Source organism: Elephas maximus, chromosome 11 (genome assembly GCF_024166365.1).
Source record: "Elephas maximus indicus isolate mEleMax1 chromosome 11, mEleMax1 primary haplotype, whole genome shotgun sequence".
Taxonomy (NCBI): domain Eukaryota; kingdom Metazoa; phylum Chordata; class Mammalia; order Proboscidea; family Elephantidae; genus Elephas; species Elephas maximus.
This window is the reverse complement of record NC_064829.1, coordinates 59,477,823-59,499,446: the sequence shown is the minus strand read 5'-3', so window position 1 is coordinate 59,499,446 and position 21,624 is coordinate 59,477,823. Positions and strand designations below refer to the sequence as shown.

The window sequence follows — 21,624 nt, the reverse complement described above, 5'->3', positions numbered from 1 at the left end:
AAATCAATAAATCTTTAGCTAGACTGACCAAAAAAAAAAGAGAGAGAAAGAGTGAAGGTGAGAGACAAAACTCAAATTACTAAATCCTTCATGTCTCATGTTTCCCTTCATGAGACTTTATCAAAGGTTAAGAGCTACAGCTGCTAACCAAAATGTCGGCAGTTCAAATCCACCTGCTTCTTGGAAACCCTATAGGGCAGTTCTACTCTGTCCTATAGGGTTGCTATGAATCAGAATTGACTCGAAGGCAACAAGTTTTAAGAAATACAAAGGAGGTGAAACCAAAAGTGTCACTCTTGCGTCCTTATTCCAACTCCAGGAAATGGCTAAAGTAAAAATGCTACAATTTATGTTTAAATGAACTATGTAGTTCATTTAAAATGGCTTCACCAACCTTATTGCCAAAAATAAATGAGTTGGCTACACAAAGTTTCATCGTCTATCTCCTATTTAGATTTAAGGGACACTCAAAAGTGTTTTATTTACGAAGCAGGGTAAAAGATAAGTAATTTTTCTGTAATTGGTATTTATGTTAATAGCTGAACAAACTCTTGAATCTGCTAGCTAGAACAAAATACTAGATGCTGGTGTTAATAAGCAAAGTAAGCCTGCAAAGAAGACATGAGTTTAAAATGAATGCCTTGTTTAGTTCTTTAACATTCAGCAGAAATAATCTTTCTCTTACCTGCCCTTCTACCATGCTTCTCTCCGTTCCCCTGTGCCACTTCTCCCACCCAAAGTCTGCCTTCTTCTCATCTATGGCCCAGCAATGACTTCCAATTTACATAGTAGAGGTTTACCTCCTTCAGCTGATGCTGAAAGATCCTCTGAGCTATTTTCCTTTAGTCACATGCTGTTTTTCCACATAAGTCAATATTGATAAAAATCCCTTAACTAGACTCTTGACTGTGCAGATAAGCATGCCAGGTGGAAATAATAACAAAACAAAACAAAACGAAACAAAACAAAACCAAACTCACTGCCATCGAGTCAATTCCGGCTCATAGTCTCCAAATCGCAGTTAGAATAATCTCTCAGGGATTAGGAAATAAGCAAATACTTAAAAAACTATTCAAGTAATGGTTTATAATGTCAAAATTGGAAACAACATTCAACAATAGGGTCATGGCTAACTAAATTATAAAACATCACCTGAAAGAAATAACAGATCATATTAACATAGCATTTTGCAGTACATAATGCAGATCTATAGTTTATTCTTTTCTCTGCAACAATCTAGATGAGGAAATTGGGGTCCAAAGGGGTTGTATCTATGTTTAATATTACACAGGCAGTAAGGAGTCAAATTGGAACACTCACCAGTCTTCCTGATTCCAAATCTATCTACTAAACCGTTATGTAGTTGAATATTATAAAGCTTGTGTAGCATCATGGAAATGTATTTATAATAAACTTTTCCCAGTAGTAAAACAGCATATAAAACTGTATCTATACAACAATCGTAAAAGTAAGTGTACTTTTAAGGGAGTCATCATAAAATAAAAACAAGTGTATAGTAGAATTGGCAGAAACGTGGTAATCTTCCTTTCATTAAAAAAAAAAAAAAAAACAAACTCATTGCCTTTGAGTCAATCCTGATCCCACAGGACACAGTAGAACTGCCCTATAGGGTTTCCAAGGAGCGGCTGGTAGATATGAACTGCTGACCTTCTGGTTCGTAGCTGAACTCTTAACCACTACACCACTTTTCTTTCATTAGTCCCAATATTATTTACATAAGAATCACAAGAAAAACTTGAATTAGCTTATCTATTAGAGAACTGGAAACCCTGGTGGTGTAATGGTTAAGTGCTACGGCTGCTAACCAAGAGGTCAGCAGTTCAAATCCGCCAGGGGTTCCTTGGAAACTCTATGGGGCAGTTCTACTCTGTCCTATAGGGTTGCTATGAGTTGGAATCGACTCGAGGGCAGTGGGTTTTTTGGTTTATTAGGGAACTAGCCTGGGAAAGTTAAAATAACCACCAAGAAACAAAACCAACACTGAACTAAGAATCAGAAAAGAAGAGCTCTAAATACAAAGTTTGGGCAAATCATTAAACCTCTTAGTGTTTAAGTTTCCTAACCCGTAAGGTGAACCAGTTATTAATTCTCTTTTTCAACACTCCTTCTCCAATTAAATTAACGGTTTGCATAGGATCTTGGTCTTTTAGTTCTAAGTCTATGGTTCTGTTATTCAAATTTGTAAGAAATAAATCAGAATCTGTAGTAATATCTCTTCATAACCTTCCATCTTAAAAAAATACTTAATTTAAAAGAGATGTTCACTAATATTATGGAACAAATCCGGAAAACAGAAAATATAAATGGCAGGGGGCTTTGACAATTATTGGTTGATGGCAATGATATTCCATTTTTTTTTCTAATTTTAGAAGGACTCCTATGTATTTAACACTTATACCACTTCGTCAATGAAAATGTTGGCTTCTCTCTTGCTTATCTCTCTTAATAAGGCAGAAAGCATGTGAAGAAAAGTGAAAGAGCATGTAGTACAGAGTCAGCCCATCTTGTAGCAAGCAACTACTCAGTTTTACTGTTGTAATCATAATAAAGCCCCACCCTGAACACTCCCCATATTTCCTGTTTGAGAAACACTGCCCTAGGTAAGCATTACTAAAATGTAGAATAAAACAACAGTTGTGATAACCTCTGTTGTTGTTGTCGTTAGGTGCCAACAAGTTGGTTCCGAGTAATAGCGACCCTACATACAAGAGAATGCAACACTGCCCAGTCCTGTGCCATCCTCACAAATGTTGCTATGTTTGAGCCCACTGTTGCAGCCACTGTGTCATTCTATCTCTATGACCCTCTATTTTACCAAGCATGATGTTCCCTCTCCAGGAACTAGTTCCTCCTGATAACGCGTCCAAAGTAAGTGAGACGAAGTCTCGCCATCCTCACTTCTAAGGAGCATTACGGCTGTACTTCTTCCAAGACAGGTTTGTTCGTTCTTCTGGCAGTTCATGGTATATTCTGTATTCTTCACCAACACCATAATTCAAAGGCATCAATTCTTCTTCGGCAATTCTTTTTCATTGTCCAGCTTTCGCATGCCTATGAAGTGACTGAAAATACCATTGCTTCGATTAGGTAAACCTTAGTCCTCAAAGTGACACCTTTGCTTTTCAATACTTAAAAGAGGTATTTTACAGCAATTTGCCTGATGCAATGCATCATATGATATCTTGACTGCCCTTTCCATAAGCGTTGATTGTGGATCCAAGTAAAATGAAATCCTTGACAACTTCAATCTTTTCTCTGTTTATCATGATGTTACTTATTGGTCCGGTTTTGTGGATTTTTGTTTTCTTTATGTTGAGGTGTAATCCATACTGTAGGCTGTAGTTTCTGATCTTCATCAATAAGGGCTTCAAGTCCTCTTCACTTTCAGCAAGCAAGGTTGTGTCATCTGCATGTTGCAGGTTGTTAACAAGTCTTCCTCCAATCCTGATGCCACGTTCTTCTTCATATAGTCCAGCTTCTCGGATCATTTGCTCGGCATACAGATTGAATAAGTGTGGTGAAAGCAAACAACCCTGATGCACACCTTTCCTGATTTCAAATCACACACTATCCCCTTGTTCCGTTGGAACAACTGCCTCTTGGTCTATGTACAGGTTCTGTATAAGTGCAATTAAGTGTTTTGGAATTCCCATTCTTTGAAATGTTATCCATAATTTGTTATGATTCACACAACTGAATGCCTTTGCATAGTCAGTAAAACATCTTTCTGGTATTTTCTGCTTTCAGCTAAGATCCATCTGACATCAGCAATGATATCCCTCATTCCACATCCTCTTCTGAATTCAGCTTGAATTTCTCGCAGTTCCCTGTTGATGTACTGCTGCAACCATTTTTAAATTATCTTCAGCAAAATTTTACTTGCATGTGATATTCATAATATTGTTTGATAATTTCTGCATTCTGTTGGATTATCTCTTTGGAATGGGCAAAAAGATGGATCTCTTCCAGTTGGTTGGCCAGGTAGCTGTCTTCCAAATTTCTTGGCTTCCTGTGTTACATCCATTTACTGAAATATCTCACTTGTTTTTTGGCAATGCCTTCAGTGCTGCTTGTACTTCTTCCCTTAATACCATCAGTTCTTGATCATATGCTCCCTCCTGAAATGGCTGAATATTTACCAATTCTTTTCTGTACAGTGACTCTGTACATTCCTTTCATCTTCTTTGGATGCTTCCTGCGTCATTCAATATTTTGCCCAGAGAATCCTTCAATATTGCAACTTGAGGCTTGACTTTTTTCTTCAGTTCCTTCAGCTTGAGAAATGCTAAGTATGTTCTTCCCTTCTGGTTTTCTAACTTCAGGTTTTTCCACATTTCATTATAATACTTGTCTTCTCTAGCTGCCCTTTGAAATCTTTTGTTTAGCTCTTTTACGTGATCATTTCTTCTATTCGCTTTAGCTGCTCTACCTTCAAGGGCAAGTTTCACAGTCTCTTCTGACATCTGTTTTAGTCTTTTCTTTCTTTCCTCCTATCTTTTAAGTCATCCTTCTTCATGTATGATGTCCTTGATGTCACCCCACAACTCATCTGGTTTTCGGTAATTAGCGTTCAGTGCGTCAAATCTATTCCTGAGATAGCCTCTAAACTCTGGTGAGATATACTCAAGGTCATACTTTGGCTTTCATGGACTTGTTTTAATTTTCTTCAGCTTCAACTTCAACTTGCATATGAGCAACTGATGGTCTGTTCCACAGCTGGCCCATAACCTTGTTCTGACTGATGGTACTGAGCTCTAAAAACTTCAAATCTGCACTGAAAAATGAAGATACAATTACTTTCCCATCCCTCTATGCTTCAACACAGTATTTATTAATACTCATTTTATACTTTAAAGTATATTTTTTCCTAAATCTTTAATCCTTTTATAAGTTAATACAAAATATATATTCTGAGAGAGTAATAAAAATAAGACAATTTTTCAGACTCGCTAATATTAACTTGGGTTCGTGATGAGAAACAGGAGAAAGAAGGCAAACAATTCAGGAGAGAGAATCCACTTAAATAACATATTTTCTTAACTTCAATATGAATAGGCACTATACAGACAACTTTTCACTAATTAAAGGTAATTCAGGAAGATTCAAGTGCTTGTCTAGATTTCTGAAAATTTGTTAAACGAGATGAAATTGCACTGAAAAGGGCAAACTCTAGCTAAGCAGCAAGATCACATCAGATGTTCTAAATGGCTTATGTTGCTTGCTAAACTGAACACATAATTAAATTAGAAATACAATGTGCTCATCAACTAAAAATATTTTTAATGTAACTTATAATTATTCTTACTTTTTTTGGAAGAATACCACTATATAACTTAATTAGCTAACAATCTGTGAAATGAAATGGGCTCAAGGAAAACACAAAAAATAATTTTCTGTTCTAGTCAGCACACTGGGAGAAGAGTTATCAATGTGAATCTTCTTATTTGCAAGAGTAGATAACAGCTCCAGCTGAATCCCAAACTTCTTTCCTGGAAACAAAACCTGTGTTTAATTGTCAGCCAAAATCAGCAGCACCAGTCACTTCAAACTTGGTTTTTCTATCTGTTCATTTGTTTATTCACCCATCCATCTATCCGGCATGTACTAGGGCTCTGTGTGTTCTCAGTGCTATGCTAAGGTGAAGAGGATATAGAAATAAGCCATGATCCTTGTCCTCAATGAGGTCACAGTCTTATGGAGGAGCTAGGTAATCCCAACAGAGTAGGACAAATGATAATGATTGAGGGAAGCATAATGCTAAGAGAACATATCAGAAGGGGTAACTCACCCCTCACTCACCAGCGTGGAAGAGAAGTGGGGGGAAAAGAGTTGGAGAAACTTCTTAGAGGAAAAGATGCAGAATTGAGTTTTAAAAATTTATTTTAAAAAGTTAGGCAAATGAACTGCTGGTGGGAACGTAAAATGGTACAACCACTTTGGAAAACAATATGGTGATTCCTCAAAAAGCTAGAAATAGAAATACCTTATGATCTAGTAATCCCACTCCTAGGAATATACTTGAGAGAAATAAGAGCCATCAAACAAATAGACATATGCACACCCACGTTCACTGCAGCACTATTCACAATAGCAGAAAGATGGAAGCAAGCTAAGGGCCCATCAACAGATGAACGGATAAATTATGGTACATACACACAATGGAATACTATGAAACGATGAAGAACAATAATGAATCTGTGAAACATCTCACAACATGGATTCATCTAGAGGGCATTATGCTGAATGAAATTAGTCACCAAAAGACAAATATTGTATGACACCACAATTATAAGAACTCAAGAAAAGGTTTACACACAGAAAGATGCATTCTTTGATATTTATGAGGGTGGGGAGGGAGGGGAGGGAAATTCACTAACTAGATAGTAGATAAGGATCAACTTTGGTGAAGGGAAGGACAACGCACAATACAGGGGAAGTCAGCACAACTGGACCAAAGCAAAAGCTAAGAAGTTTCCTGGACCCATCCAAACACTTTGAGGGTCACAGTAGTTGGGGCTGGGGCCCGGGGACCACTGTTTTGGGGATTAGCTAGGTTAGTTGGCATGATAAATTTTATTAAGAAAATATTCTGAATCCCACTTTGGTGAGTGGCGTCTGGGTGTTAAAAGCTTGCGAGCAGCCTCCTAAGGTGCATCAATTGTTCCCATCCCACTTGGAGCAAAGGACAATGAAGAACACCAAAGACACAAGGAAAATACTAGCCGACATGAACCAGAGACTCCACCAGTCTGAGACCAGAAGAGCTCAATGGTGCGTCACTACCACCAATGACAGCCCTGGCAGGGAACACAACAGAGAGTCCTGGAAGGAGCAGGAGAAAAGTATGGAGAAGGACTCAAATTTACATAAAAAGACGAGGCTAAATGGTCTGACAGAGACTGGAAGAACCCCCGAAACTATGGCCCCTAGATGGTCTTTTAACCATAACTGAAACCATTCCCGAAGCCTACTCTTCAGACAAAGATTAGACAGGACTATAAAACAAAAAATAATACATGTAAGGAACGTGCTTCTTAGTTCAATCAGATACACAAGACCAAATGGGCATCTCCTGTCTGGTGGCAGGATGGGACAGGAACTGGTCAAATGGACACAGGAAGCCTGGGGTGGAAAGGGGGAGTGTGCCATCACATTCTGGGGATTGCAACTAATGTTACAAAACAACATGTGTATACATTTTTGTATGAGATTAACTTGAGCTGTAAACTTTCACCTAAAGCACAATTAAAAAAAAAAAAAGCTTTAGAGAAATAAAATATTCAACTCTCCCCGCCCCGCAGGAAAAAAAAAAAAAAGATAGGCAAATGAATATGGGGAGGAAAGGAGAAATCCAACCGTACACTCGTACAGCCCTTTAAATGTGTCAAAGTGAGAAATCAGAGGTCTAGAAAGGTTCAATAATTTGCCAAGGTTTCATGGCTAGTAAACGGCAGAGCTCAAATTAGCACCTAAGCTCCTGCTCATAACCTAGCATAATGATGCCCAATCCTTTAAAGTATATGAACTTTTTCTTTTAATTTCAGAAAAGTTTCAAGCCATAATAGGCAAATCCATAGATATAGAAAGCAGATTAGTGGTTTCCAGGGATGGAGGTGGGGTAGGTGGGATTGGGGGAGATAGGGAGTAACTCCTTAGTGGGCTTCTGCTTAATGGGTTTCTATCTGGGGTGATATAAAAGTGCTGCAACTACATAGTGGTGACGGGTTATGCAACATTGTGAACGTACTTAATGCCACTGAATTATATACTTTCAAACGGTTAAAATGTTATTTTACTACAATTTTAAAAAGTTTCATCAATCTCCTACATAATAACAGGTATATCTTTAGTAGACAGTGATTACAGATACATACTTAAAAGACTAAAAATTCAGAATTGCTTAGTTACTATTTTATTAATCACAGCAGCAAAGTACTCTTAAAAACAGTATTTATAAATATGTGAAAATTACTATGTCAGTCTATAATGTTTGAAGCACAAATTTGATTTCTTAACTTGGTAAGTCCTCAAGGAGGCCATGACTCACAAGCTGGGAATCACTGACCTATGTTCTTTCTTAAACAAAAACAACAAAACCCACTTCCTGATGCTTAGAAATGATGGTTAAGAGGGCTTGTAGAAGTGGTCCTTCAATGAGGCACCACATGGATGCTATCCATATTTTAGAAGGCCAGAGTGCTAGATTTTATTTTCTGTATGCATTTTAGGCTATCCTCTTTGAAGTCCATTTAGAATTTCATGTGCTTTATAAATTTCTTATAAGCTCTAAGTCCCCAGAGTAGGTTTTAAATAAACTATTTCTACAAGGGATAAAAATAAAATACAGACAATAAAAATTATTTATCAAATTCCACTATACTCATGGCACTGAAAAAGATACAAAGAAGTACGTGAATGGTTCCTGCCCAAAAGGAACCTGAAACATAGTCAAGATTTAAATTCATGAAAACTTCAATACTATAAATGGTTTCAATGGCAGCCTAAGACACGAAAAGAAGCACACATATTGATTACTACCTGCCAGATCAACAGGAAGGTAAAACTGCTACATACAGGGTTTCAAACCAAAAAACCAAACCCACTGCCATCGAGTTGATTCTGACTTATAGTGACCCCATAGGGTTTCCAAGGCTGTAAATGTCTATGGAAGCAGATTGCCACATCTTTCTCCCATGGAGCCACTGGTGGTTTCAAATTGCCAACCTTTCGGTTAGCAGTCGATTGCTTTAACTACTGTGTCACGAGGGCTCCATATAAGGTTTCAAAGAAGGGAGGAGCAATTACTCCAGTCTATGATGGTGTGAAAACGCTCTACAGTAGAAATGGATTTTGAATGATAGGTGCATCTTGGAGAACAAGCAAGATTTGGAGCGGTGATGCAAAAACAAGAGAGGATATTCTAAGCTTCCTTTAATTCACTGTTTGCTGAATTCTCATTCTGTGCCAAGCACCAAGAATGCAAAGATGAGATGGTCTGTGTGACCCTTGGTCAAATTCCCCTTTGTAGGTCTGAAACCTCCCCCAAAAAACTTACAATACTATACAATTAATTATTCCCATCCTCCACACTGGAAAACAAATGGGACTGGCAGACTCTGACGGCTGACTATTGTTTGAAACTAGACCACCGCTTAATCTGAATGCTTCTTCCCCAAAAGGTGAATTTCACATATTGCAACAAACCCAAGGTGCAATGCTTGAAAGATTCCTGTACGAGAATCTCCTTCCAGAACTATGTTTACTTACCATTTAACAATGCCATCAAAAATCAGAACGGACTTGCCTACTGAACCCAGCTTAGGTGAGGAATGAAGATATGACTGTATCTCAATATTGTGCATTATTCCACCTCCAGGAGGGTAATAATAAGGGTCAGAGGCTTCTCTCCTTTGAAGCAGTTGTCTAACTAATGGGAAGAATCATTTGTGTGCCTACCAGTCTAAAAACCCGGGCAGAGATTGGCTGGGGTGGACTTTAAGTTTGCTTCTTGTCAGTGAGAAGAGGCAGAAACACATAAAGAAGAAAATAGCAGTCATCCATAATCTTTCTCACCAGGGTAAAGGATCTGGGGCATTTTGACATATTTTCCATTGAAGGTTTTTGATCGGGGAAGTGATGGTATTTAAGGAGATTAAGCTGACAGTAGAACACAAGGTGGAAGAAGCAGAAGAGAAAGGGGGCCATTTAAGAGGCTGGCATGAGAGTATTAATGTTGACAGCGCAGCTGCTGCCTGCTGAGCATCCTGGCTGCACAGGGCACCATTCGAAATCCTTTACATTCACTGTGCTCCTCGCTCAGCCCTAACAGGCAGGCATTGCTTTCCGGGAGTCCCTGAGCGCAGCAAACGACTAACACTTGGCTGCTAATCAAAAGGGTGATGGTTCGAGTCTACTTAGAGCCACGTTGGAAGAAACCCTGGTGATCTACTTCTGAAAAATCAATCACTGAAAACTTGTGGAGCACAGTTCTCCTCTGTCACACATGAAATCACTGTGAGTGAGTCAATTTCACGGCAATTGTTTTTTTTTTTTTTTAATTTTATTGTGCTTTAGGTGAAAAGTTTACAATGTAAATTAGTTCCTCATTTGAAAATTTATATACAAATTGTTTTGTGACATTGGTTGCAATCCCTGCAATGTGTCATCATTTCATAAATTTGACCCTACCTCCAAAGGCCTGATCTGAGCAGGGTAAATCTAAATACACCACAGCTGGCCAAAATCCTGGCCAGAGTGCTACTCTGAGGACTTTTTTTCTGCACTAGAACCAGGAAGTAAAGTCAGTTCTTTTCAGGTGGTAAAAGTTGTGAGGAGTGAAACCTGGGAGTATAAAACAGCCTAAATTCTTGTCATGTGGAAGAGAGTGAAGAGCTCCCGCAGAAAAGCAAATACCTCTGAAAAGTTTTCAAATAAAGCTACAAAATACAAAAACTTTCATACCTTATCAGCCCAAAATATATCAAACTTCCACCAGGAAAAGGGAAAAAGTAGTTAGTATTAATATTACTAACCTTGTTTGTTCTTGGGTTCAACATAAGTGGCTTGCCTTTCTCTTTTCTGTGCAAATGACGACATACCAAATTATAAGGACTGGCAACTACTCTTAACCGGGATAACATCTTTTCTTTCACCTGGGAAAAGCAAAGCAAATGTAACCCCAAGTGAGAAATAAATTACAGAACAGCATATACACAAGTATCAGATTTCAAAAACAGATTTACAAAGTGTCTTAGTTAACTAGTGCTGCTATAACAGAAATACCACAAGCAGATGGCTTTAACAAACAAAGATTTATTCTCTCACAGTCTAAGAGGCTAGAAGTCCAAATTCAAGGTGCCAGCTCCAGGGGAAGGCTTTTTCTCTCTGTTGGTTCTAGGGGAAGGTCCTTGTCATCAATGTTCCCCTGGTCTAGGAGCTTCTCAGGTGCAGGGACCCCAGGTTCGAAGGATGTGCTCTGCTCCTTGCACTGTCTTCTTGGTCATATGAGGTCCCCTCGTCTCTCTGCTTACTTCTCTCTTTTATCTCTCAAAAGAGGTGGGTTTAAGATGCAACCCAGTCTTATAGGTTGAGTCCTGCCTCATTAGCATAACTGCCACTAATCCCATCTCGTTAACACCAGAGATAGAATTTACAACACATAGCAAATCACATCAGATGACAAAATGGTAGACAATCACACAATACTGGGAATGGTCTAGCCAAGCTTCCAGATACTTTCGTGGGACACAATTCAATCCATGACAGAAAGCTTATCTTTCCACATATGAAAAAACTTTTTATAAAGACCTTAATGTCAGTCTCTTCCACAAATGGTGCTGGGACGACTGGATTTCTACATGCAAAAGAACGAATCTGGTGCCATACCTCACACTGTATACAAAAATTAACTCAAAATATATCAATGACCTAAACATAAGAGCTAAAGCTCTAAAATTCTGAGAAGAGAACATAGGGGTAAAGCTTCAGGACCTTCTTTCAGGCAATGGATTCTCAGACAGGACACCAAAAGCATCAGCAGTAAAAGAAAAAAATAAACTGGACTTCATGAAAATTTTTTCATGAAAATTAAAAACTTTTGTGCATCAAGGGACATTATCAAGAAAGTGAAAAGACAACATACAGAATGGGGAAAAGACTGGGAAACCATATGTCTTAGTCATCTAGTGCTGCTAAACCAGAAATAACACAAGTGGGTGGTTTTAACAAAGAGAAATTTATTTCCTCACAGTCTCATAGGTTACAAGTCCAGGGGAAGGCTTTTTCTCTATCAGCTCTGGAAGAAGGTCCTTGTCCTCAATCTTCCCATGGTTGAGAAGCTTCTCAGGCATAGGGACCCTGGGTCCAAAAGATGTGCTCTGCTCCTGGTGCTGCTTTCTTGGTGGTACGAGGTCCCCAACTCTCTACTTGCTTCCGTTTCTTTTTATCTCTTGAGAGGTAAAAGGTGGCACAGGCAACACCCCAGGGAAACTCCCTTTACCTTGGATCAGGAAGGTAACCTGAGTAAGGGTGGTGTTACAATCCCACCCAAATCCTTTTTAACATAAAATTGCAATCACAAAATGAAAGACAACCACAGAATACTGGGAATCATGGCTCAGCCAAATTGATACATATTTTGGGGGGACACAATTCAATCCATTACACCATATTATCAGATAAAGATTTGATATCCAGAATATATAAAGAACTCCTAAAATTCAACAAAAAGACAAACAATCCAATTAACAAATGGGCAAATGACTTGAATAGGCATTTCTCCAAAGGAGACATACAAATAGCAAACAAGCAGATCAAAAGATGCTCAACATCATTGGTCATTAGGGAAATGCCAATCAAAACTACAATGATATGCCACTTCACAGCCACTAAGATGGTACAAATGGTTAACATGCTTGGCTGCTAACCCAGAGGTTGGAGGTTCGAGTCCACCCAGAAGTACCGCAGAAGAAAAGCCTGACGAACTACTTCTGAAAAAGAAGCCCCTGAAAATGCTATGGAGCACAGAGCTCTACTGTGACACACAGGAGGGTCACCATGAGTCAGAACTGACCTGACAGCAACTGGAAAAGGATGGCTAGTATCAGAAAAAAAAAACACAGAAAATAGCTGTTGGTGAGGGTATGGAGAAATTGAACACTCTTACATTTTTGACGGCACTGGGTTTATTACATTGATGGTGGGAACGTAAGATGGTGTAGCCTCTGTGGAAAAGTTTGGCAGTTCCTAAAAAAGTTAAACATAGAACTACCATATGAGCCAAAAATTATACTCCAAGGTCTATACCCAAGACTTGAAAACAGTGACTCAAGCAGAAACATGTCCATCAATGTTCACCGCAGCTTTATTCACGATAGCCAAAAGGTAGAAAAAACTGAAATGCTCATGAGCAGATAAAAAGATAAGCAAAATATGGTATATAAACACAACGGAATATTATTCTGCCATAAAGACAAATGAAGTTCTGATACATGCCACCACATGGATTAACTCTGAAAACATTATGCTATGTGAAGTAAGTTTGACACAAACGGACAAATACCATATGATCCCACATATATGAAGTATCTAGAATAGATAAGTCTATGGAGACAAAAGAAAATTAGTGGTGACAAGGAGATACGGAGAGGAGGGAGGGGGGGAATACTCATTTAGTATTAATTTATTTTATGCAGTATGGTTATTCTCTTTAAGCCCTTAAGTACATTTATACTGAAATTATAGGGATTTACTCCTTTAGATAGTAATAAAGCATTTAAATAACACTTTTTTAATAAAATGAATGTTAACTTATATTTCTGTTTGATAACCATAATGTAAATATCCATGAATGAGTTTTTTAAAAAATGATTTCAAAACAGACCAAAAAAAAAAAATTTAACCCCCCAGTGAGAAAAAATAAATACTTCTTGGAAGAAATGAGATGGGGAATATAAAACACATTTGGATGAAGAAGGGGGATATATTTGGTGGCAAGGAAGGGGACAGAAATGGCATTTTAAATGATTTGGAAATAACGTGGAATCTGTGGGTTGACCAAAAAATGATGGGGTTTCTGATTTTTATAGTTTAAAATCCTTTAGGGAATATTAGAGCAGGCATTGTAGCCTTGTCTTTTTTAGACAGGGACAGTGACGTGCAAAGGGTTTAACTGGGTTGGGCAAGGTCATGCAACTAATAAATGCCAGAATCAAAACCTAAATCTAGAACACATGCATATTGGTCCAGAGCTCTTTCCACTACAGCACACTGGTATAGGAGTGAACTCGACTTAGGCAACCAAAGACCCTCAAAGTTTGTGTCACTGGGAAGGGAAACTTGTGGCCATTCCCTGCATTTTGCTTCCTAAATCTGCTCTTAAAAATCCTCAACTAAAAGATCTATTACAGTGGCATTAACTCATTCACACATTTATCTTATGGTTCTACCACTACGCAAATAAAAAAAAGGAGAGATGAAGATTTACTGACACAGGCAACTCCATTTGTCATTCTACTAAATAAGCTTATGCCCCTGAGAGACCATGAGGACAGAGAAATAAACCTGGCTATTCTCACAGAAAATTTCTTATTCTAAGTATGATTCTAGTGTTTAAAGGCATGCATATTTCATAAAACACTAAACCTAAAAAACAGAAACTGTTGCTCGAAGTTCCAACACTGAAAGAAAAACTATTGTGCTTGCTGCAAAATGGCATATTAGTCTTAAAGGTGGTGCCTAAATATGACCACAAAAAAATGAACATGCTCACTGGCACTGTCAAGAACCAAGAGAGACATACCACAAAATAACTGATGTTTTCTTCAAAAACTAGACTATGGAACTATTGTGGTTTAAAAAAGACTAAATAAACAAATATGACAACTGAATGTAAAATCAATCATCCTGAACTGGATTGTATATTGGGAAAAAAAAATGCTATAAAAGACATTACTGAGATAAACTGACCCAAACTGGAAGGTACATGGTAGATTACATAAAAGTATTATATAATGTTAAACTTTCTGAATTTGATAACTGTACTATGGGGTTATGTTTACCTTTGTTCTGAAAATGCACACTGAAGTATTAAGGGATAAAGGGGCATAATGTATGCAACTGAGCCTTTGAAACAATTTTAAAACAAAGATAGAAATCTAAATGGTAGCATCAAGTGCACTAATAAATGCTATAGTAACAACCCAGCTGCATGATAAGACCTCAGTGAAGACTGATAGAGTATAAAATGTAGGTCTGGAAGACAGAACTTTGAACTATGTACCTACTGACAGCAACATGTTAACATGTTACAAGGAAAAGCCTTGGCTTCACTTCTGTCTTCCAATTTCCCACCAAAGAGGAGCAGCCTCCCAAGAAGTTCGAAGCCACCCAAGGATATAGCTTAAGAACTTTGGGAACTACATCAACCACAAAAATAATGTAGACTGCCAGTGAGGCTGCATTTGTTTATAAAGACAAAATGAAAGCCTAGCTTGACCAAATAAAGAAAATGCTAGAAGAAAAGGACTATCTTTCTAGAACAAGATTTTTTAGATAATCTTCTAATTTCCAGTAATTTTAGATTTCCCCTTCACCCAGTTTCAGTTTCCTCTAATGTTTGGAACAGGTTCTTCAAGGGGAAAAAAAAAAAAAAGCCCATCAGGCTTTACTTTAATCATCAGAAAGACTAGGTGCCAGCTTCAGGGCATCTCCAAGTTGAACTGTTTTATGCTCTAAGCAATATTACTTTATGGTAGTACAGCTGGGCACTTGAAGTTGGACTTGCTTTTCTTAAAAAATAGGCTGGCGGCCTTTTTTTTTTTTTTTTATAAGGCCCTTGAACTAAGAATGGTTTTTACATTTTTATACAGTTGTAGAAAACAAAGAATATGTGACAGAAATGTATGTGACCCCCAAAACCTAAAATATTTACTATCTGGCCCTTTACAAAGTTTGCCGACCCCTGCTATAAAGGCTACAGATCCCTGTGATCCAAAAGGCAAGAAGTATAATCTGCTTCACTCCAGGCATGTGCACACACATGCACACATACCAGTCACATGTACACACACACACACACAGAAGCTTGACTGGTGGCAGCACCACTGGATTAGTTCCACATATATTTCAATCCAGAGGTCAGGTAGGACTTCAAATACAAGATATTTTTAAGTACTGCTGATAACTTACTCCTGGGCACTGAAACACTCCAGTCTGCAGGAAGCTATGCTGAAGTTGTCTTTCAATTCTGATACCACTTCCACTCAGGAATTTCTGAAACAAGGTGTGATTTGCTGTTTCAACACTGTTTGCACAAGGCTCCTCGTCTCACCAACACGTAAGACAACTGTGGATGGTGGTCCCAATATTAAGAGAGATGTGGTGTTGGACATTCTTCAATATTACCAATGAAGGCATTATTTACATTAAATAGTCATGGATGCAATCAAGCTTTTAAATAGTCACAGCATGTAGGAAAATAAAACAAGACGGATGCATGAATGATTGGAAAGGCTTTCTGATCTTTGAGAAAAAAAAAGTGAAAAGCATTGTACAAGTAGTCAAATCAAGAGAATAGTGATGGCTTTGCTCACATTTTCAAGGAATACACTTATAAATTAATTGTGGGCCTTAAAGCACTGACAATGTACAAAATAGGAAGAGTTCAGCAATCTGAACTCTTCATAAATCTACTGAAGTATCCAAAAATGATTTAATTTCTGAAAAATTTTCTTAATTTCTATGTACAGAATGAAACCTGGAAATTATATGTAGAAGATTTGAGACCCTTCTAAGAAATATTTCAGCTATTTCAGCTGCTCAAGAGACAGTCAGGAGGAAAAACAACCAGATGAGCCTCTGCAAACAATTTTTTGAGACAAACAAGCAAATCACTCCCTCTATTACTCAATCTCTACTACCCAAGACTACTCAATCATCTTCTGGGGAGACACCAAGCTCTAACAACTTCCTGATAGTCTTTTCAGGGGAACAAAAAGACAAATTATTGTAATTATGTTATGTCGTGAAATTGTCTTATCATTCATTATGCAGATGTTATACCCTCATCCTCATCATTTTTCATTGCTACTTTTCCATTACCATAATCAGGGTTTTCAACAGCTGATTTCTCCCCCTCCCCAAGGCTTTTGTTCCGAGGCACCTCTGGGTAGGCTTGAACCTCCAACTTTTTGGTTAGCAGCCAAGTACATTAATTATTTGCACCACACAGGGATTCATAGACAACTGTGATGATCAAAGGAGAGAATATATGCAAAAGAGTATATAATGAAAGACTTTTAAAAAAGTGTTAAATCACCCAAATTATTAGAGAACTTTATTTCATCACCAAATAATAGAGTAAAACGAAATATTAAAGTAATTTTAACAGTATCTTTAAAATAAGTAGGCATAAGTAAAAAAATAATAATAATAATAACTTAAGGAACAGAAAACTGGTCATGGGGAACCCAAGGTCGAGAGGGGGGACAGTGTTGACATGGCATGGGGTTGGCAACCAGTGTCACAAAACAATATGTGTATTGTTTAATGAGAAACTAGTTTGCTCCATAAAATTTCACCCAAAATACAATTAAAAAAAAAGAATCAGAAAAAAACCGACCTCTGCTAAAATTAGAACCAAAGACAGGTAAAAAGATACAGACAGACAGTAGACAGGTAAGCTTACCACCACCAACTGGAGGCAACATGATAAAATGGGGAAGATACACCTAACTCCTTATGTTATACAGCTATAGTGGAAAGACAACTGCAGGACCAGCCTGATGCCAGGTGCAAATGGTTAACCTGTTCAGCGGCTAACCAAAAGGCTGGCGGTTCAAATCTACCAGGGGGTGCCTCAGAGGAAAGGCCTGGTGATCTACTTCTAAAAAATCAAACACTGAAAACCGTACAGAGCACAGTTCTACTCTGAGACACATGGGGTTGCCATGAGTTGAAATTAACTCAACAGCAACTGGTTTTGTGTAAGAGTGGCTCATGGAGGTGCTGGGCAATGAGTGAAGACAAGAAGCAAAAAAAGGCGGGGCTTTTAATTCTGAATGACTATGTGTGTAAGACCAAACCTGCTTACTTGAGAATTTCTTCAGTGTGGGGTATGCCTGTGGTTTCTCCCCTTGGTGTAGCCACTGCCCATCTACATAAATCACTGTGAGCAGATTCACACTGCCTTGCTCTTTCTATGAGTCAGCACTGATGACAGGAGGGGTTCTTAAAGATGAGGAGTCTGGCTCCTGACTAAAATTCTATGTGTGATCCTTCAGGCCTGACTACATAGGCAATTACAAAGACTTCAGCTGGCAGGCCTCTGGGAGAAAAGCTGCCCTCTCCACACCAAAACAAGTTTCTACAATGAAAATCTATTATTTTTATAATTTGGAAAATAGTGCCATATTGCACAGAATATTAATTATTACAACAACACTGTGGTGAGAACATATACTGGATGGCTATCCCCACCCTCCCCACCCCCAGCCATGCCCTATACACATCTGCATTCCTAGCCTAAGTGGCTTGGTCTGGAGGCCTCTTTAAAGGGTAGGGGGTAGAGTTTCAAAGACACTTTTCTCGACTGTGACTCAGTTTTCAGTACCCTTCCGCTCCTTTTTGTTCTGAGCTCCCCACAGGCGGCCCTCACAGGAAGTGAATAAAGGCTTACTTGATACTTTCAGTTTGGTTTGTTGCCTTAATTGACCAGCTTGGTGCCTGGCAGCTCAGCTCTCTCTGCAGCTCAGTTCTGGACGGGAGGCAGTGACCCCGGGACGGTGTTTATAAACTGGATTGACACTGAAACTGCTAGGCCGTTGGCTGCTTGAGACTACTCTCCCTGTTCCCACCTCCCTGGGGATAGAAAGAATACCTGGAAAAGACTGCTTAAAAAAAAAAAACCCGTTGCCATGGAGTCAATTCTGACTCATAGAGACCCTATAGGACAGAATAGAACTATCCCATACGGTTTCCAAGGATGTGAACTGCTGACCTTTCGGTTAGCAGCTGTGCTCTTAACCACTGCGCCACCCAGCCTCCATAGAGCAAAGTTATGACTTGGGGCCAAAAGCACAAACTCTGCAGTCAAACAGACCTGAGTTTGGCTCTGGACTCAGCCGATTACCACTTTGGAATCAGCTGTGTCACCCTGGCATTCCCAAACTACAGTCTCTGAACTGGTGTTAGTCTGGACATGTTTTTCACCAGTCTGTGACCAAATGAGAAAAATGAGGACAATGTAACAGCTTTTCATGACACTAAATTTACTGTTTTTGTATTGCAATTATGACCTCTGTAGCTTTTTAGTGGTAAAAATGTCCATTGTTTCATGCAAAGATGGAGATAGTAGATCGCAGTCATTTTTTTAAAAAGTCCTCAGCTGGGAAAAAACGAAAAGTTGGCAATCTTAAGTCTGTTGCCACATACTTTCTTTTTTAACTCATCAACAAAGTCAAAACACTTTTAAGCCTCATTTTGCTCAACAATAAAATGGGAGAGGAGAAATTATCTTGCAGAGCTGTGCATGGTAATGATGACATAAAGTATCAAACCCATAAAACTTTATCATCATCATCTATAAAGAACATGACTCCCTGACTTGAAGTTCTATTCAATAAAACCCATACCAAGGCAGTCTAGCGCAATGGTTAGAAGGCAAGCTCTAGAGTCAGCCTGCCTGGCTTTGCCATTTGCTAGCTCAGTGATCTTGAATAAGTCACAACTGCCCTGAGTTGCAGTCTTCTCATCATTCAAATGAGGGTAAAAACCAAGTACTACTAAGTTCTACTATGCAGAGCTGTTTTAAACTTTAGATAATCCATGTAAGATGCTTATCACAGTGCCCTATCAGTGCTCTACAAATGTTAGTTATTATAAGCATTATTGTTATCAGTAGTAACAGAATAAAGTAGTCAGAAGGTGCCTTCTAAATTCCTGTCCGTTTCTGCATCAACATCTCCTGATGGTGAAATTTGGAGGAAGAGAGTGTGAAGATAATCATGGTAAACACTTACTTAATGTATTTCAAATTAAATCTCTAGGTCAAGAATAAAACTTTGGATGGTACACACATCCACATGGTTCTGCCATGAGTTAGAGTCAGTAACTAACAACATAGATCCGGGTACCGTTAAATGTCATCCTAAACGATAGCTACAGAATCAACATTTTTTTTCATTACTGTTGAAATTTGTTAGTGTCTATCAAAAGAAGTATACAGCTATACAATCAAAACGGTGATTTTTCAAGTAAATAGTTAACTACTTTTTAGTTACTCTTCATAAAATCAAATGTAAAGTAACTTGTTACTTATTGAGAATTTTGTCCTCTGATATCAACCCTAAGAAAATTTTTTAAATTGTGCTGTAGGTTAAAGTTTACAGTGCAAATTAGTTTTCTCATTCAAAAATTTATACACAAATTGTTTTGTGTCAGCACCCTCCCCCCTCGTTCCCAGTGTCCATTTGTCCAGTGTCGCCCCCCTCTTTCATCTTTACTTTTGGGCAGGTGTTGCCCATTTGGTCTTATATACTTTACTGAACTAGGAAGCACGATGCTAACAGGCCTGTCTAACCTTTGGCTTAAATGTGGACTTTCGGCGTGGCCTCAGTTCTGAGCTGGCAGGGTGTCCGGGAGCCATAATCTCGAAGGTTTAGGGAAGAAGGTAACATAAATGTTCTCAAATTATCTTCAGAGCCAGGAGAGAAAGTCAAATCCAGGGCCACAAATTAACACAAGCAGAGAGATGCTTCTCATGAGCACCAAACACCTGCCAATCCTACTCCATAGATGCCACTTCATGTGAATGACAGACCGTTCTAATTGTAGAACTCTCTGGTCTGCAACAAACCCCTTCCTACAAAATGAGGAACAAGCGCACACGCATACGTTGCCTAATTCGTGTCACTAATTCATCCTGGCTGAAAAAGAGACCTATTTCCTAATGGGGCCTCAAGCCACAAAATCGGTCTTAAAGCAGAGGGAAGAGGAGATGCTCTTGGGGGCCAAGGAGCCTCACTCCAGGGCGCGGAGCGGGATACCCTGGGATCGGCGAGTCCAGAAATCGCAACCTAAACCCATTCGCCAAGGTCGCACTGGAGGTCCCTGCGGTCTGTCCGCACCTGGCCCCAGTCCGGACTCAGCGAACCCCTTCCCTTGACTCCTTCAAACCCCGCTTCCGCCAGGCAGCTACCGAGGCGGCTGCAGTGCGCGGAGGCCAGCGGCAGGCCGCGCTCGCTACCAGGGCACGCGAGCAGGAGGCGTCGCCCGCCCCTTGATGGCGCTCCCGCCGGGCCCCGCCGGGCCCCGCCGAGCCCGAGCCCAGCCGTCCGCACTGCGCACTGCGCGCTGCGCGGAGCCTACCCCAAATGTCTCCCAGCGACAGGTGGTGCTACCTACCGGCGGGGAGGCCGTGCGCTCAGACGATGCCCCGCTCCGGCCCGGCCCTTCCCTCCTCCGCGCGCCCGGTGGCGGCGCCGACTCTGGCTCGGACTACCGTGGGCAGCCGAACCCTAGCCCAGGAAGCCAGTAAGGAAGCCTAGTGAGCGGAGGGAGCCGGACCAGGGTCGGCGCGGCCCGGCCGGCGGGGACGGACGGGCGCGCGGGCCAATGAGCACGCAGGGGCCCGCCTCCAGAGGGGCGGGGCTCCGCCTCCGGCCTTATTGGACCGTGCGCTTCGGTTCCTGCTGAGCAGGGCTTTTCTTCGCTTCCTTGAGGTTGCTGTTGTGTGCCCGGGCGCGAGCATGTGAGAGGGGCCGGGCCCAGTAGGAGAAACCCGGAGATACTCGCGACCCCTGTCGCTCCAGGAAAGGAGCCGGACCTGGCCGCCCTGGCAGCCCGCATCCCCGTGTCAGGCGGGGGTGGCGGGTTGACAGCAGCAGCCTCACGCGAGAAGAGGCTCTGCGCAGGCGCGGGCCGGTGTCGGCGGGTACCAGTTTCGAGCCGCAGCGGGCGAGAGGAAAGCTGGGAGTTTGCGTCCCTCCCGGTCGACCTGTGGTGGAAGGGAGAGAATGGAACAGAATTAAGAGCTGGATACCGGATGGGAGAGTGCAAAGGCGGAATAAAGAGGACCCAGGAAATCCCAGGCCTCCGCGCTTTCGG

The 21,624-nt window shown here is 40.1% G+C and overlaps 1 protein-coding gene across 1 annotated transcript in view; it reads right to left on the bottom strand.

The window, feature by feature from the left end:
* The window catches only part of ME2 (malic enzyme 2), a 74,093-nt gene extending 52,713 nt beyond the window's left edge, over window positions 1-21,380 (bottom strand). The window contains exons 1-2 of the mRNA XM_049900473.1: window positions 20,923-21,380; window positions 10,554-10,673 (exon numbers count right to left, since the gene is read on the bottom strand). Of these exons, the coding sequence (XP_049756430.1) occupies window positions 10,554-10,661 (108 nt within the window). The 5' untranslated portion in view covers window positions 10,662-10,673; window positions 20,923-21,380. The remainder of the gene's footprint in view (window positions 1-10,553; window positions 10,674-20,922) is intronic.
* Window positions 21,381-21,624: the final 244 nt, after the last annotated feature.